Source organism: Microcaecilia unicolor, chromosome 6 (assembly GCF_901765095.1).
Source record: "Microcaecilia unicolor chromosome 6, aMicUni1.1, whole genome shotgun sequence".
NCBI lineage: Eukaryota > Metazoa > Chordata > Amphibia > Gymnophiona > Siphonopidae > Microcaecilia > Microcaecilia unicolor.
This window is the reverse complement of record NC_044036.1, coordinates 239,075,206-239,094,212: the sequence shown is the minus strand read 5'-3', so window position 1 is coordinate 239,094,212 and position 19,007 is coordinate 239,075,206. Positions and strand designations below refer to the sequence as shown.

General features: G+C 45.8%; 1 protein-coding gene across 1 annotated transcript in view; it reads left to right on the top strand.

Annotated features, from left to right (window-relative positions):
* Positions 1 to 18,642, top strand: part of AMBP (alpha-1-microglobulin/bikunin precursor) — a 161,564-nt gene extending 142,922 nt beyond the window's left edge. The window contains exons 8-10 of the mRNA XM_030206909.1: positions 10,567 to 10,734; positions 12,244 to 12,417; positions 18,419 to 18,642. Of these exons, the coding sequence (XP_030062769.1) occupies positions 10,567 to 10,734; positions 12,244 to 12,417; positions 18,419 to 18,450 (374 nt within the window). The 3' untranslated portion in view covers positions 18,451 to 18,642. The remainder of the gene's footprint in view (positions 1 to 10,566; positions 10,735 to 12,243; positions 12,418 to 18,418) is intronic.
* The last annotated feature ends 365 nt before the right edge of the window (positions 18,643 to 19,007 follow it).

Genomic DNA, 19,007 nt, shown 5'->3' with positions numbered 1-19,007 from the left:
TCCCACCACCGGCTTTGGCACAGACCGTATAAGTCTGCCCAGCACTGTCCCCGCCTCCCAACCACCTGTCCCGCCTCCCACCACCGGCTCTGGCACAGACCGTATAAGTCTGCCCAGCACTATCCCTGCCTCCCAACCAGGGCCGGTCTTAGCAAGTGCGGGGCCCTATGCAGACCAATTTGGTGGGGCCCTACCCTAGCCCCGCCCCCACCCTAGCTCCACCCCATTGATAAGATTATTCCATTTTTAGAAAATTTTATTTATGAAATTTCAAATAAAGACAAATGAAGCTAAACTTGTACAAAAAAACTGATTGAAATAATAAGCACAATGCTATCATGAAACCTCCCCTCCCCAGTAATTATTCAGTTCAAGTCCACTACAATTAGTAGTTCCAATTCTCATAACAAAGGAGAATAAAGGAAAAATATTAAGAAAAGATCCAGTACTTTCAAATTCCCCTATTACTCTGTAACCCATCAAACCAGAGAGGCAAGTAGCCACATCAGTTACTAAAATAGTTTGAACTGATTGTACCTACTTTATATCAGATTTTGCTACTTCATGATTTCCATTCTCAGATTTTAGCTTAGTAATCTTTTCTTCCTGTGATTGCAGTCTAGCTTCCAAATGATTAATTCGAGGTGTCATATCATTAATTACTGGAATTAGTGTTTTAGCTAAATCTGCTATTGCCATCCAAATTTTTATCAGGAGAAATATCTGCAGATCTATGTGAAAATAACCCAGATATGTTAGAAACAGCCTCTTCCAAGCCAGTAGATCTTACTTGCTCAGCTTCTCCAGCAACTAATGTTGTTGGGGGCCAAATTCCTCTCAGGGAGGCAGACATTTCCAACCCTTGCACTGTCCGCAAGCGTCGTTAGATGAGAGAGACACTTCTCCTGATCTCCTGCCTGCATGGAATCTGATATCGATTTGGCATAAGTGCACAACTGTTGGCGTCAGCAACGATGGCTCACCTCACGTCCTCACCACCTCCGACCAGGCTCCAGCTTTTCCCGCTCAGTGACTCCCGCCCTCGCGTCCGGAAATAGGAAATACATCAGAAGGCGGGACATTGAGTGGGAAGCTGGAGCCTGGAGGTGAGCCGTCGCGCTGCAACTGTCTGTCATCGCAATCGGGGGCGGGGCTGTCGCTGCCTGGGCTGGCTCGCTGGCATCGCTCAGTTAGTCACCGGGGTCCGGGGACTCGGGAGCTGACTGCGGGCTCAGCGGGCCCAAGCCAGGGATGGGCGCCGCGCCGGTGGTGGCGGGAGCGGAGCGGCTGAGCCGTGGGAATGGGGATCATCTCAGGCGACTAAGGCGAGCAGTGGCAGAGGTTGGAGCGGAGGCACGAGCGAGGCAGAGTTGAGGTGCACCGCGCGGGGCCCCCTTAAGCGCGGGGCCCTATGCGGCCGCATTGGTCGCCTCTGCCTAAGACCGGCCCTGCTACCAACCACCATCCCCGCCTCCCACCACCGGCTCTGCCACCCAATCTCGGCTAAGCTCCTGAGGATCTATGTAGGGGTTGAGGTTTTGATTGGCTAGTAACTTGGCTAAGGGTATCATCATTAGGTTGAAGAGGGTTGGTGAGAGGGGGGGGGATCCTTGGGGGACTCCACATTCAGGTGTCCATGGAGCTCATATATCCGCGTTCGCTGTTACTTGGTATGATCTTATGGTCAAGAAATCTCTGAACCAGTTAATGAAAACATTGAATCTCAGCCCTTTCCTGCAGGGCCACCGAGAGACAAAGCCAGGCCTGGGGCAAACACCCCCTGGGCCCGCCCACTTCTTGGCCTGCCCCCTCTCCGGGTGGGCCTGCCCCACCCCCTCCTGGCCCGCCCCACTTACTTGTCCTGCTCCGCCTCCTGTCACTGTGCACAGCAAACTTCCCCAGGGCCTGGTGCTAGCATTGCTATGCCTGTTCCTGTATGCGGCAGCACCGCAGAGTCCTTCCTTCCTGCTACGTCCAAAGAGGCTGTTTGGACACGGCAAGGAGGAAGTACTCTGGTCTGCAGCACTGCCGCACACAGAATCAGGAGAGCAATGCTAGTGCCGGGCGGGTCCCCCTTGGATACCGCGCCCTGGGGAATTTTGCCTCCCCTCTCAGCAGCCCTGCTTTCCTGTACCCTCTCACAGCTCATTAAAGACATATCTGGGGCAACCCAACCACCCTCCCTCCTGCCAAAGACCAGTTACCATAATAATCCCAGCAACAGCTCCACTCTGCCCACACAGGAAGGGGAAGTAGGAAATAAAACCTGTCAGTGAATTGAAAATGTGAACCCATTTTTAAAATGGTTTTAAAAGCATGCAAGACATATTGACAACTCAAAAAAAAAAAAGCTGGCAAAAAGCCAGAGAGATGCAGCACCCAGCTATCCCACTGCCTCCTTCCCTCTCCCCTCACAAGATCCCCCATGCTGAGGACTTTTTAAAAATAAAATACCTTCTTTTGATGATGCTGCGCACTGCCCTATGAAGTTATGCACATAAAAACCAAGCAGAATTTACTTTGATCCAGAGCCAGTAGGGAGTTTACTTTTTTGCTATGGATACTGAAGAGTTTGACGCACGCTTGGTCCACCCCACCTCATGCTATTGTCAAAAGACACATCTTTATGGCGATGATGTAAGAAAAACACACAGTGGTAACCGCAAGTGGTCGATTAAGTATGTTCTAATTGTCTGTTGTGGTACACAATAATTTTACAATGCTTCTGTAATAACTCCATAATACTGCATGGAAACAATATGCTATCAGGGGGATGTCTGTAAGAATCAAAAAACTCGCTGATGCCATTCTGGTTCACATAGATGGCTAACCAGTGCTCACTGGATAGGTTGTGCAGGTGGGTATTTACCACTAAAGCTGGTGGTCTCTGCAGCATGTGTGTACCAAGTAATTAATCACTAGGTAAAACGTCTAAAACAGATTCTGCAGCGTACATGTCCTCCTTCAACAAACAATAGATCTGGACGGTGTTCATTGTTTACATGTAGTCATAAGAACATAAGAGTAGCCATACTGGGTCAGACCAGTGGTCCATCTAGCCCAGTATCCTGTTTTCTAAACAGTGGCCAAGCCAGGTCACAAGTACCTGGCAGAAACCCAAATAGCAGCAACATTCCATGCTGCCAATCTCGGGGCAAGAAGTTGCTTCCCAGGTCTGTCCCAATAGCAGACTATGGACCTTTTCTCCAGGAACTTGTCCAAACCTTTTTTAAATCCATATACGCTAACCACTGTTACTACATCCCAGTGGCGTAGCTACGTGGGGTCTGAGGGGGCCTGGGCCCCCGTAGATTTCAGCCTGGACCCCCTCCCGGCGAACCCGCCCCCGCTGCCGCCTACCTTCATTTTTGCTGGCTGGGGACCCCAATCCCCGCCAGCTGACGTCCTCTCCATCCTGCTGCAGTCAAAAAAGTCTTCTTCCTTCTGTTGCATGCTGACGTCCTGCACGTTGTACGTGCAGGACGTCAGACTCAGAGAACAGAACGTTCTGTTCTCTGAGTCTGACGTCCTGCACGTACAACGTGCAGGACGTCAGCATGCAACAGAAGGAAGAAGACTTTTTTGACTGCAGCAGGACGGAGAGGACGTCGGCTGGCGGGGATTGGGGTCCCCCGCCAGCAAAAGCGAAGGTAGGCGGCGGTGGGAGAGGGTTTGCGGCGGGAGGGGGGTCGGCAAAGACGGGGGGTGGCAATGGCAGCGGGGGGGGGGGGTGGTGCCGGGGGGGGGGGCTAAAATGTGTCCCCTCCCCTCGGGCTCTGGACCCCCTCCCACCGAAGTCTGGCTACGCCCCTGCTACATCCTCTGGCAAAGAGCTCCAGAGTTTAACTTTTCATTGAGTGAAAAAATATTTCCCCTCCTATTTGTTTTAAAAGTATTTCCATGTAACTTCATTGAGTCTCCCCTAGTCTTTGTACTTTTGGAAAGAGTAAAAAATCAATTTACTTTTACTCATTCTACACTACTCAGGATTTTGTAGACCTCAATCATATCTCCCTCATCTGTCTCTTTTCCAAGCTGAAGAGCGCTAACCTCTTTAGCCTTTCCTCAATCGAGAGGAGTTCCATCCAGGGCCGGTCTTAGCAAGTGCGGGGCCCTATGCAGACCAATTTGGTGGGGCCCCATCCTAGCCCCGCCCCACCGTAGTCCCGCCCCCACTGTAGCCCCGCCCCTACCTCCACCCCATTGATAAGATTATTCCATTTTCAGAACATTTTTTATTTATGAAATTTCAAATAAAGACAAATGAAGCTAAACTTGTACAAAAAAACTGATTGAAATAATAAGCACAATGCTATCATGAAACCTCCCCTCCCCAGAAATTATTCAGTTCAAGTCCACTACAATTAGCAGTTCCAATTCTCATAACAAAGGAGAATAAAGGAAAAATATTAAGAAAAGATTCAGTACTTTCAAATTCCCCTATTACTCTGTAATCCATATATGCAATAAAATAAAAATGAAATGAAAAGATATACAATAAAATAAAGTGATGTGTGAAATATAATGTACAATATAAAATCATATAGACCACCAAGGTATTAAAATTGTTTTAAAATATATACCACAGCTCTCTGACTCAAGAAGACTCCGACTCTGTCTGTCATCCATAACTGTCTGACAACACACAGAAAAAAAATAAGTAAAAACAAATTGTCACAATTAATACCTTATACACCAATATACCAGCCATACGGAAAATGCAGACCGTCAACAATATGAAGCTAGCAAGGGATCTTAATACCACAATTCTCATGCAGAGCCACAAAACACCCTTTTAGAGGTAGTGTGTCATGATTTAGGCTCTACACCCTTTCTGGTGTTTGGTGCCACCTTAGTAAGGCCAACACACAATCTCTCCACTGCAAAACACTATACACAAACTTGTGCAAAAATACACTCATAACCTTAACAAACCATAAACAGCACTAATTCCAAGGACAGAACGAGCTACAACCTTATGCGTGGCGTGGAAATGCAACTGTAATTACACCTGGCTCTAAAACACCAGTGCACAACCTAGTGAAAAAAAACAAACAAAAAGGGATTCAAACTATACGCTAGCAGAATACTGCACCTTCCTTGATCACACCTGAAAAATACATTAAGGCAAAATACTGAAATGGAAAGTTACCTCAAGAAGTCAGACTCAGCATACAGCAATACTACAAAAATTGAAACGTACATGAAAAATATCACAGATGCACATTTCCAAAAACTTGTATACACAAACCAGGACTCATAGCCACCAACTTCAAGAAAGTGCTGTAAAACAGTTCACCCCAGTATAATGTAGTAAATATGTAATTTGTGTGTGTAGAGTACCCTCAGATATAAACCACTATAACTGCAGACAATAATGCTGCTTAAAAGTGGCATAGCACTTCTTTCATTGGGTAACTCTAGCAATTTTTTGGGAGAGCAACATATGCTCGTTTTTATATGCGTCCCAATCACCACAGTGCTATAAAATCACTTATTACTTTTAAAATTATATATACTAGGTGAAAACTGTGCACTTATCTCTTAAGTTCTTGCCTCCCAGGCAGAACTATCTTGCCTTGCTGAAACATTTGTCAGTTGCCTTCCCCTGGAACCGCCCGACTCCGCGGGGTTTCAATCACTTTCCTCAGGGACAAGGGTTAAGGCTGCATAAGTCTTTTCTTCCTCCTTCTTTTTTTCTCAAGCAATCCACAAAACAAGTGATTTTATAGCACTGTGGTGATTGGGACGCATATAAAAACGAGCATATGTTGCTCTCCCAAAAAATTGCTAGAGTTACCCAATGAAAGAAGTGCTATGCCACTTTTAAGCAGCATTATTGTCTGCAGTTATAGTGGTTTATATCTGAGGGTACTCTACACACACAAATTACATATTTACTACATTATACTGGGGTGAACTGTTTTACAGCACTTTCTTGAAGTTGGTGGCTATGAGTCCTGGTTTGTGTATACAACTACTACTACATTTCTATTTCCATTTCCATTTCCAAAAACTGACATATTCCAATTAATAAATCCTGAATAAAATAGTTTTTTCTACCTTTGTTGTCTGGTGACTTTGTTTTTCTGATCATGCTGGCTCAGTATCCGATAGTGCTGCTATCTGTCCTCTTAACTCCATTTCCAGGGCTTCCTTTCCATTTATTTCTTTACTTTCCGCCTTTCTTCTTAATTTCTTGCCCTACATCTGTAAGTAAAAGCTGGGTCCTCCTCCGTGGAATTGACTGGAGGAGGCATAACGTGGATCCAGCTTTTGCCTATTTTCTATATCCATGTGCACTTTTTCTCCCTTTTCCCTCACCTCATCTCCTTCCTCACTCTTCCCTCGCCTCCATCCATGTCCAGCATTTCTTCTCTCTCCTCCATCCACCCATGTCCAGCGACCCTCCTGTCCCCCCTGCCATCCATCTATGTCCAGCAAACCCCCCTGTCCCCTCTGCCCTCCCCTGCCATCCACCTATGTCCAGAAACCCCCCTCCCATGCCATCTACCCATGTCCAGAAACCCCCTACCCTGCCATCCACCTATGTCCAGAAGCCCCCCTCCCCTGCCCATCCACCCATGTCCAGCGACCCTCCTATGCCCCTGCCCTCAACCTATGTCCAGAAACCCCCTCCCCTGCCATCCACCCATGTCCAGTGACTCTCCTGTGCCCCCTGCCCTCCTCTGCCATCCACCTATGTCCAGACGCCCCCTCCCCTGCCATCCACCCATGTCCAGTGACCCTCCTGTGCCCCCTGCCCTCCGCCTATGTCCAGAAGCCCCCTCTCCTGCCATCCACCCATATCCAGCGACCCTCCTGTGCCCCCTGCCCTCAACCTATGTCCAGAAACCCCCTCCCCTGCCATCCACCCATGTCCAGCGACCCTCCTGTGCCCCCTGCCCTCCCCTGCCATCCACCTATTTCCAGAAACCCCCTCCCCTGCTATCCCCCCATGTCCAGCGATCCTTCTGTGCCCCCTGCCCTCCACCTATTTCCAGACCCCTCCCCTGCTATCCCCCCATGTCTAGCGACCCTCCTGTGACCCCTGCCCTCCACCCATGTCCAGCGACGCGACTCTCCTCGTTCCCCTGCTCCGCCTCCCTCCAGCCACCTGAGCCCCCCTCCCCGACCCGCCAAACGACCCTCGTCTACCACCCGACCCGCCGGCACCTCACCTGATCCAGCATTTTTAAAAAAGCTACAAGCGGCAGCCGGCAGTGCCTCCTCGCGTCTGTGAAAGAAGAAAAGTCGCTTCGTCCATTGGCCGGCTTTCCTTCATGTCCCGCCCTCTGATGTAACTTCCGCAAGGGTGGGACATGAGGGAAGGCCGGCCAATGGACGAAGCGACTTTTCTTCTTTCACAGACACGAGGAGGCACTGCCGGCTGCCGCTTGTAGCTTTTTAAAAAATGCTGGGTCAGTTGAGGTGCCGGCGGGTCGGGTGGTAGACGAGGGTCGTTTGGTGGGTCGGGCAAGGGGGGCTCAGACGGCTGGAGGGAGGGGGAGCAGGGGAACGAGGACTGGAGAGTCGCGTCGCTGGACATAGAGGGCAGGCGAGCAGTGGCGGTGGTAGGAGAGGCGAGGCAGACTTGAGGCGGGCCGTGCGGGGCCCTATGCGGCCGCCTCGGTCGCCTCTGCCTAAGACCGGCCCTGGTTCCATCCCCTTTATCATTTTGGTTGATCTTCTTTGAATTTTTTCTAATTCCGCTGCATCTTTTTTGAGATACAGTGACCAAAACTAAACACAATACTCAAGGTGCAGTCGCACCATGGAGTGGTACGAAGGCATTACAGCATTTTGGGGTTTATTCACCATCCCTTTCCTAATAATTCCTAGGATCCCGTTTGCTTTTCTGGCCATCACCGCACACTGAGCAGAAGATTTCAGCGTATTATCTACAATGATACCTAGATCTTTTTCTTGAGTGCTGATCCCCAAGGTGGACCCTAGCATCAGGTAACTTTGATTCGGATTATTCTTTCCAATGTGCATCACCTTGCATTTGTCCACATTAAATTTCATCTGCCATTTGGATGCCCAGTCTTCCAATTTCCTAAGGTCTTTCTGCAATATTTCACAACCTTGAATAGTTTTGTATCATCTGCACATTTAATCACCTCACTCGTTGTTCCAATTTCCATATCATTTATAAATATGTTAAATACACCAGTCCCAATACAGATCCCTGCAGCACTTCACTGTTCACCCTCTTCCATTGAGAGAAATGACCATTTAACCCTACCCTCTGCTTTCTATCCAATAAACTATTCCTAATCCACAACAGAACATTTGCCTCCCATCCCATGACTCTTTCATGAAGAACTTTATCAAATGCTTCTGAAAATCTAGATATACTACATTAACTGGCTTACCTTTATCCACATGTTTATTCACACCTTCAAAGAAATGAAGTAAATTGGTGAGGCAGACTTCCCTTGGCTGAACCCATGCTGACTCTGTCCTATTAAACCATGTTTGTCTATGTGTTCTATAATTTTATTCTTTATAATAGTTTCCACTATTTTGCCTGGCACTGACATCAGGTTTACCGGTCTGTAATTTCCCAGATCATCCCTAGAACCTTTTTTAAAAATTGGTGTCACATTGGCCACCCTCCAATCTTCAGGAAAGGTTGGTGATCTTGAGACAGGCTGATCAGGAATAAAATTGGTTTATCATAGGTGCAGAATTGGCTACTAATGCACAGTGAGGGTTTTACCTTTCTCTGAATTACCAAGTAGAGAAGGGTGTTAGGCAATTTGAAGTTTGGGCGGCTGGATTTCTGGTCGTCTTTCAACCTTAACTCATTGGGTCAGTTTTCAAAAAAAGCATTTAGGTTTTTTGGCTGAAAGTTTCTTAAATCTAGTCAGCCAAAATCTGGTTGATAATTTAGGCTTAGAGATGTACTGACAATTGCAACTAACCAGCTACGTCTTTTCCCTACTTCAGCCACACCTCTGGAGCTACCCATTTTAGAGGCAGACTACAATGTAGCTACCTAGTAAATCTAGGAATTAAGATTTAGCCACTTATCCAGAAGGTGAGTTAGGGGGTTTAGCTAACTTGTTTTGAAAATCGATATGTATGCAACTAAAGATGTGCCCAAAGAATAGCAGTGCACAGTAGTGGTCCTTTCCCCTCTCTGTTACTCAACTATATGTCCTCAGATAGAGTTTATGAATCACAAGTGCATTGGGAGAAAATGACTAGCCCAAGTTCCTAGGTTCACCTTGTTATGACTAGAGTTTGTGACTTAATAAACCCCACCAATCCAGCAAATGGTTGCCAAAATAGTAAAAAAAAAACAAAAACAAAGCACGAAAGGAAAATGAGACCTCAGTCACTGCACCATACCAGAATATTATCTTGTGCATCCAATCAATACATAGAAATGTCCAATGTAAAATTAAAACACGAGCATCAGTTAACTTATACCTGCTGCTTGTGTTTTAATTTTACATTGGGCATTCCTAAGTATTGATTGGGTGCAAAAGGTTTAGAAATCATTCATTATAAAATGGAATTAAAGCAATACCAGAAAAACAATGTGAGTACTGATGACAGCTAATGAGTGGAGGAGTGGCCTAGTGGTTAGGGTAGTGGACTTTGGTCCTGGGGAACTGAGGAACTGCGTTTGATTCCCACTTCAGGCACAGGCAGCTCCTTGTGACTCTGGGCAAGTCACTTAACCCTCCATTGCCCCATGTAAGCCGCATTGAGCCTGCCATAAGTGGGAAAGCGCGGGGTACAAAAGTAACAAAAAAAAAAAAGACATCTGTACCACAAGATAATATTCTGGCATGGTGCAGTGACTGAGGTCTCTATTTCCTCTCTTAAATGAGTGTGATTTATTTGGGGGGGGGGGGGGGTTTCAACTATTTTGTTGACTAATTGCTGGATTGGTGATCCTGTGCACAGGACTGGCAGTTGCTGTCCATGTGACTATAGTTTTACTTAATAAATCCCACCCATAGGTGAATACCCAGGTTAAAGAGACTACTTAGGATTTTGTGTAGGTAACCAACAAAGTATGTATCACCTTTACTATTGCTCATTTTGTCTCTGTATTCTCTTTAAATATATTTTCCACATTTGAGCCACTAAAGCATTACTGTCCTGTATCTCACCTGTAGTCAGGGCCATCAGGCAAGACTAGGTGGTTGCCTAGGTTGACAGCTTCTTGGTGGGAGCAAAGAGCTGCCCTTCAAACTCAAGTAACCATCAGTACATACTTTAACCTATATTTTATTGGATGTTTGTATGATGATAATGATTGTTGAGTTTAATTATCATAATCTTGGGAAGGGGGGGCTGCAAGCTAGGGTTCTGAAAATTAGCTGAGGAAGTGTGTAAGACTAAAGGTTTGCCTAGGGTGCCAGTCTCCTTGCACTGGCTCTGCCTGTAGCTGCTTTGTACTTCATGTTAAGCTTGTATGTTTGTCCATGTGCTCTCATGTTGGATTTCTAACACAGTCAAAGATGGAATGGTAGCCTTTCATGCTTTTATTATAAAGAATAATAATGTTACATATTTTTTCATCTTGCCCTCTTGTACTCTCAGCTGCCTGCAGACTAAATAAAGATGCTGGTCCTTGCTTGGGGATGGCAATCAGATTCTTCTACAACGTTTCCTCCATGGCATGTGAAACCTTCAATTATGGAGGCTGCTTTGGAAATGGGAACAATTTCTTTTTGGAGAAAGAATGTTTACAAACCTGCAGGACAGAGGGTAGGTGGCTGCTGAAAGCAGGGAAACAGACAGCTTGTGACCACCCATGTGTTATATGGGCAGTGTGGAAAGGGCTCAGGAATCTCTAATATCCACAGGGTAGACAGGACCTAGGCTTAACACTTCATCAGCACCCTCAAAAGCAACAAGCAGAGGACAGTCACTATAACTGGACAAGCAGTAGTACCCCCTGTCACGTGCCACCACTTAAAGTTTGAGTATTTGCCAAGCCTCTACTGTTTGACACAAGGAATAGGATAGCAGTATCCATTCTTGTGGCAGTTTTCAATTCTGCCCACATAGATGTAAAACCTTTTATCCGTGGGCTTTACACTAATTTTCAAATGGAATATTCTATCTACTATACTGCTACAGGCAAAAATAAGCACTACAAACTTGCTCATTGTTAACTATCAACATCAATTCATCTTAAACATAAAAATGGGGAAGGAGCGCAATTCTATAAATGCAAATAAAAGTAAATAACTGACCCAAAGCAGTCAAACTACCATAGGGGAACGGGGAGAAGGACAATATGTCACAGCAAGCAAAAGTAGAGGCTGACCAAAGACGAATCACCACTGGGGATATGGTCCAACAGTCTTTATTGAAACAAGGAAAGGACCCGACACGCGTTTTGTTTCTACAGTCTTTGCAAGTGTTGGTTCATTAGCGTTCAGTGCTTAAATACATTGATGCTCCATTCTTTGTATAAATGCAGAGCAAAATACCTGCAACCAATGGCGTAACAAGGGCGGGGCGGTCCGTCCCGGGTGCATGCTGCTGGAGGGTGCAGAGAGCAGCCACGCGCCTGTCGGCTCCGCTGGTTCCCTGCTCCCTCTGCCCTGGAACAGATTACTTCCTGTTCCGGGGCAGAGGGAGCAGGAAGCCAGTGGAGCCGACAGGCACACGGCTGCTCTCTGCATCCTCCAGCAGCCAAGAATGCACCGGGGGGGGGGGGGGGGCTTGATGCACCGGGGGGGGGGGATGTCGTGCTGCACCCTGGAGAGATGGACGCCACTGCACCTGGGGGGGGGGGGGGGTGCGCAGCAGCAATCCGCCCCAGGTGGCAGCCGACCTAGGATCGCCACTGCCTGTGTCTCCGTCCAGTGTTTACCACTCAACCCCTGATGTAGGCGCTTACATGGACCGTGTCGGGTCCTTTCCTTATTTGTTTCAATAAAGACTGTTGGACCATATCCCGAGTGGTGACTCATCTTTGGTCAGACTCTACTTTTGCTTGCTGTGACTCTTTGTCGTAGAGGGATCCCCTGCTTTGTTTTGCTGAGAAGGACAATATGACTGTATACTAGTGAAGAAGAAAACTAACTGTAAGTTAGACATGCTCCCATAAAATACAAAAAGTGCTGTATGACTAGATTCATTCTATCTTCGTACCAGTCTGAAAGGTTTGGCAGTGACGTCTGACTCAGAGACACAGTGCTGTTGAAGGACCACACAAGAATCTGTCAATCCACTAAGTCTCTCTCTGTCTGTCTTTCTCTCTAGCTGCGTGTAGATTGTCAATAGAAACAGGTCCCTGCAAAGCTCTAAAGGAACACTGGGCCTTTGACTCATCCCAGGGTAAATGTGTCACTTTCAGCTATGGAGGCTGTAAAGGGAATGGCAACAAATTCTACACGGAAAAGGAGTGTAAGGAGTACTGTGGCGTACCTGGTGATGGTAAGCGTCACCTTTTAATCTTTGTGAAATTCTCTCCTGACATTGGTATCACCTTTTATTAAAGCTATAACTCCCAGAACTCAGCCTGCTCATTTGCTGAGAGTTACAAAATTAAGCAACAATAAAATCATAAAAATTAATAGAAACAAATTAACATCAAATACATTCAATTCAGAACAATAAAAAATAATAAATTAGTCATTCAATAATGTATCGAATGAAAAAGCTTTCATGAGGCAACAAAAGGAAAAATAAGAATTCTGCTTTCTAATACCTATAGGTAAACAGTTCCAGAAATGCCTTTTAAGCTTAGGAAAAGGTAAATGTTTAACCAAATATTCCAGAATTAAACTCATAAAACGTTTGTATATAAGACTTGCTAACTAAAATGCAATATGTGCCTTAAAAGGGACCCAATGAAGACAAACCAATCTGTGAAATTTAAATATAAGGCTGGTAGTGGTATTTTGTATTAACTTAAGCATTTTAAGAGATATAACGCTAATGCCTGAATAAAGAGCATTACAGTAGTCAATATGAGGAAGTATCAGAGAGTGTATTAGTTATCGAGGAATTGTGGCTTTCAAAAGTTATACTACAGAACTTGCAAATGCTCTGTGTTGCTGTAAATGTGCCATAGAACTTGCAAGTGTCAAAACTCACACTGTAGTTAACAAAATCATTAATTGCATTTTAATTAGAAAAACAAAATTTTTAAAATGTTAAAGTTCTAGGCATTATCATCTTAAAGAATCTCAAGGAAGTCAGTGAATTTAATACAGTGCAAATATAAGGAGGTTATATTGCCCTTGTGTAGGTCACTAGTGAGAGCCCACTCTGAGTATTGTGCTCAGTTCTGGAGACAGGCATATTTTCAAAGCACTTTTAAACATACAAAGTTACGTGGAGGGGCATAATCGAACGTCGCCGGCGAAATAGATCGCCGACGATCTATTTTGGCGGCGGCACTACAGCTGGTCAGAACCGTATTATCGAAAAAGATGGCCGGCCATCTTTTTTTTTCGATAATACGATTTAGCCCGGCCAAATGCCAGAGTTCGCCGGGTTCGAGATGGCCGGTTTTGTTTTTCAGCGATAATGGAAAAAAATGCCGGCCATCTCCAACCCGGCGACATCCAAGGCATTTGGTTGTGGGAGGAGCCAGCATTTGTAGTGCACTGGTCCCCCTCACATGCCAGGACACCAACTGGGCACTCTAGGGGGCACTGCAGTGGACTTCAAAAATAGCTCCCACATGCATAGCTCCCTTACTTTGGGTGCTGAGCCCCCCAACCCCTCCCCCAAAACCCACTACCCACAAATGTACAACACTACCGTAGCTCTTAAGGGTGAAGGGGGCAACTACATGTGGGTACAGTGGGTTTTGGAGGGATCCCATTTACCAGCACAAGTGTTACAGGTAGGGGGGGATGGGCCTGGGTCTGCCTGCCTTAAGTGCACTGCGGTACCCACTAAAAGTGCTCCAGGGACCTGCATACACACAGGCCTGTAGGACTTGTTGCTGCTGTATAACCTTGGCACACCAGTTGACACCTGAAGACTAATCTCTTTGAAAAAGTCCTTTATTTGAATAAGCACGTTTACTCACAGTTAACTGCAGATCAGAGGTTGTGCCCCACTGGCAAAGAGTCTCCCTGGTACTGAGATGAGCAGTAGGTCAGAGCTGGCAGAATGGTGTACAATGCCCTCTTTTAGCAACATTCAAGGTAATAACTAAGTTCTCTAACGTGGGTAACACATGAAAGGGATCTAAAACTGGCTTACAAAAATGGCCACTACCTCATGCACTACCGGAAACAAAACAGGGCACACTCTGAACCAGTTAGCAAGGGGAAAAGCACCATGGGAGTAGAGCCCACTAACCTACACCCACCACAATGCATTGCTGATGTGACACTGCAGTGCACCTAACAGAAAAGGTGTCACACTCACCCGAGAGCCACATCAGAACCAGGGAAAGGCTGTCAGAGGATAGAACACATTCTGCTGTCATGGAGGTGGGTACGGCATTTGAGGCTGGCATAGAGGCTGGAAAAAAAGGTTTTTATTTTTATTTTTTTAGTGTGGGAGGGGGTTGATGACCACTGGGGGAGTATGGGAAGGTCATTCCCCATTCCCTCCGGTGGTCATCTGGTCAGTTGGGACACCTTTTTGAAGCTTGGTTGTGAAAATAAAAGAACCAAGTAAAACCAGCGAAATACTGCTTTATGCCGCTTTTTTTTCCATTATCCGCGAAAGCCAGCCATCTGGTAACCACGCCCATGTCTGCCCATGTCCCGCCTTCGTTACGCTGCCGACATGCCCCTTGAACCTTCGCTGGCGAGGTGACGGGAAAGCGGTGATGCTGTCAAAAAAGCCGCTTTTGATTATACCGATATGGCCGCTTTCGAGAGATCGCCGGCCATCTCCCGATTTATGTTGGGAAATGGCCGGCGATCACTTTCGAAAATGAGCTGGACAGTAACCTATGGAACTTTGTAAGTCTAAGTGCTTTGAAAATCAGTCTCTATATGCTGATAAGAATGGAAATGTTTCATAGAAGGGCTACTAAAATGACATGTAGGGTCCAGTGTTCAGTCAATGGTAATTAGCATTTTGCAGACTGCCACCAGTGTTTTCCCCAGAAATTATTTTATTTATTTATTTATTGCATTTGTATCCCACATTCCCCCACCTATTTGCAGGCTCAATGTGGCTTACATAGATTTGTTAACATTGTCATTGCAGGATATCAGATACATTTAGTAGTGTGTAGCAATTCGGAAGGGAAGAAAGAAGAAGGGAGAGAGTGGTTAGGGTAGTTATAGAAGGTAGGTGTTCATAATTGAGTGGATTGGTGAAGTGACTTAGTGAGGCTATAGGTTCTCATCGTAGGCCACGTCCAGGTTCTGGCATTGAATTTCCAGGTACACAGAGCCAACGAAACAAAGCCAGTTAACTGTAATAGTCAGCACTTAACTGGCTGTGGTGAACCACAAATGATAGGACTGACTTTTATGGGGTCCTATCCCTGTAATACCCCCAAAATAGCCAGTCTCGAGTAGGGCGCTAACTGGACAATCTTAGCAGTACTATCCAGTTAAGTGCGGCTGAATATGAACCGTTAGCCCAAACAAGCAATTTAACCAACCAGAAGCCATTTCTGGCTGATTAAATAACTTTGAATACTGACCCTGTATTGTCCACACCTGCAAAGTAGAGAGCAATTTCTGCTGCTTACACTAGTATTTTATAAAGACATGTAGCTGCCTATGTCTTTACAAAATAGCACTTAAGTAGGCACCTACTTGCTTTTTAAAGCAAGCACCCTGTTATAAAATTACCCTCATTGTGGGTAATTTTCAAAAACAAAAACTCAGGAATACCCAAAATATCACTGCAAATCCAGAAACATATACAACTCCAAATGTGTAAAAGACAAGCATTCAAAACCGTTAAGAGTACTAGAACTATTAACCCAGTGGAGAAAAAAAAAAGACCTCAATACAAAACACTACATAGACAACACAGGTTTTCATCATTGGTCAAAAAAAGAATTCCCACTGCAAAAGCATATAAGAAAAAAAAAATAACAAATCAAAAACATCAAATTGCAAAAAAAGTTTTTCAAACACTCCTCAGTCTTCCAGCACAATGAGAGAAAAAGTGTCCCCACCTCAAAGTTAATAAGCAGTAGAACATTAAGATTTGAAAAATAAAGTGAATGTTACTTAGCTTTAACATAAATAACAGCTCTTAATTGGTGGAAATACTGATACTCCCAACAGAAGCTCTGTTTCACGATGCCTACATCAGGGGAACTTATTTACATCTCCCTTGGCAAGCAGCATCAATTGAAGTGGGGACACTGTTGTTTTTCTCCCATTGTGCTGGAAGAGATATTGTTAATGAATTGGATCCTTAAAGACTGAGTAGTGCTTGGGGAGGGGAGGGGGGGGAGGGACTTTTGCATCTCAATTTTTTGTATTCATAGCTGTATAACTCCTTCAGATTTAGACAGGTTTGGGGCCCTCTGTTGCTAAAGCTGCCAACTGGATCCAGATTCGCAGGACAGGGTTGATCCAGTCCCATGTCTATCCCACTGCATGCTGGGACTTGTAGTCTTGCTTTTCTTAAGGAATCATTCAAAAACAAATCCACAGACGATTAATAAATTGATCTGTAATGCCTTGAACGTTACACTACAAATCCACAAGAACATCAATATTAAACAGGTTCACTTATCTCTATTTAATGTTCTCACTCCTGCTCACGCTGTGCGATCCCTCAGAAGCTGCCCTGAGCCAACAGTGGCCAGCGTTTTGCTGCTTCTTCAGGGTCTCAGGCTGCAAATAGAGTGCTCGCACAGCTCTCTTACCTGTAGCATGGAGGCCCAGGGTAGTTCTAGTTTTGCTCCCCTCTAAGGCTAGTCCTGACTTAGTCCAGTCAATCAGGTTTTCAGGAAACCCACAATGATTGGATATGAGAAAGATTTGCACACTCTCAGGCTTATTTTCGAAAGAGAAGGGCGCCCAGCTTTCAACACAAATCGGGAGATGGGTGTCCTTCTCCCAGGGTCGCCCAAATCGGCATAATCAAAAGCCGATTTTAGGCATCCTCAACTGCTTTCTGTCACGGGGACGACCAAAGTTCACTGGGGCACGGTGGAAGCATAGCAAAGGCGAGACTGGGGCGTGCCTAACACATGGGCGTCCTCGACCGATAATGGAAAAAAGAAGGGCGTCCCTAACTTGGGTGACTTTACTTGGTCCATATTTTGTTACGACCAAGCCTCAAAAAGATGCCCGAACTGACCAGATGACCACCGAAGGAAACCGGGGATGACCTCCCCTTACTCCTCCAGTGGTCACCAACCCCCTCCCACCCTAAAAAAAAAAAACATTTTAAATATTTTTTGCCAGCCTCAAATGTCATACCCAGCTCCATGACAGCAGTATGCAGGTCCCTGGAGCAGTTTTAGTGGGTACTGCAGTGCACTTCAGGCAGGCGGACCCAGGCCCATCCCCCCCTACCTGTTACACTTGTGGTGGTAAATGTGAGTCCTTCAAAACCCACCACAAACCCACTGTACCCACACGTAGGTGCCCCCTTCACCCCTTAAGGCTATGGTAGTGGTGTACAGTTGTGGGGAGTGGGTTTTGGGGGGCTCAGCGCACAAGGGAAGGCAGCTATGCATCTGGGAGCAATTTCTGAAGTCCACTGCAGTGCCCCCTAGGTTGCCCTGGCATGTCAGGGGGACCAGTGCACTACAAATGCTGGCTCCTCCCACGACCAAATGGCTTGGATTTGGTCATTTCTGAGATGGGCGTCCTTGGTTTCCATTATCGCCGAAAATCAGGGACGACCATCTCTAAAGTCGACCTAAATTTTGTGATTTGGGCATCCCCAACCATATTATCGAAACAAAAGATGGACGCCCATCTTGTTTTGATAATATGGGTTTCCCCGCCCCTTCGCCGGGACGTCCTGTGAGGATGTCCTCAGGAAAACTTGGGTGCTCCTTTCGATTATGCCCCATCCATGTCTCTCTTGTATTAAAATCTACCTCTTGCATATTCATTGTGGACATTCTGAAAACTTGACTGGCTAGGTACATCATGATGACAGGATTGAGAATCACTGGTCTCAACAGCCTACCGGTAGAGGTGGTAAACACCAATATGGTCATGAAATGTAAACATGGGTTGGGCATGGAAATAAAGTGAGTTTGAGAATTTAGGGAAAATACATGGAGAAGCTGGTTTTGATATAAAGAATTTATAAGCTCATCTCCCCTATGTGATTAAAAAAACGAGAGGAAGTGAACTGAGCAGACTGGATGGGTCAATGGTCCTTTCTGCCAGCATCCACTAGGTTCCTGGTGATTGGCATTTATATATACCCCCTGTTGGTGCAGATTTGTGTAAATCACTATCCTTCCCATTTTACTGTGCTGCCCCTGGTTTCCAGTAAGTGACTCCTGTTTCTCTTCTTTCTGCAGCGGATGAAGAACTTTTGGCTGTGTCAAACTGACCTCTGCCGTCCACTCAAGACCTGAAAAGTTACTGAACAACTTTTGAGCTTTGAGCAAGCAGCCAGAAAGTTGATTCTGGACATGTACTTTCAGGAGTTCTTATGAAGCATACCAATGCAGATACCTATAGTTTACTGAAAAAGCTGAGTGAGCACCAAAATGCAGGAATAAAAATTCATAGACCTGCCTGATTTTTTTTAATGAGTCTGTTTTGCTGAGCTTTCCACACACAGATGCAATCCATAGTAAGACTTCAGCTCAGGCATCCACAAACACAGTCCTTATAGCAGGGAGAGAATCAGATCCCTGAAGTCCTCCCAGTGTGCTTAGAATAGATAAGTAACTCAGTTCTTACCTGTGCGCTAGCTCCAGCCCCGGGCCACAATGCAGATTAGTTCAGTTTAGTTCAGTTTCACATTCAGGGCCACTCTCATCTCACTTGTCCATTCCAGTTCACCTGCAGTCGAGCTTGGGAGTGGGTCTAGGTCTGGAATAACGATCTGTGGGTTTGGGAGGCATTTGTACCCTCATGCTCAAAGATACACTGTAGACACAG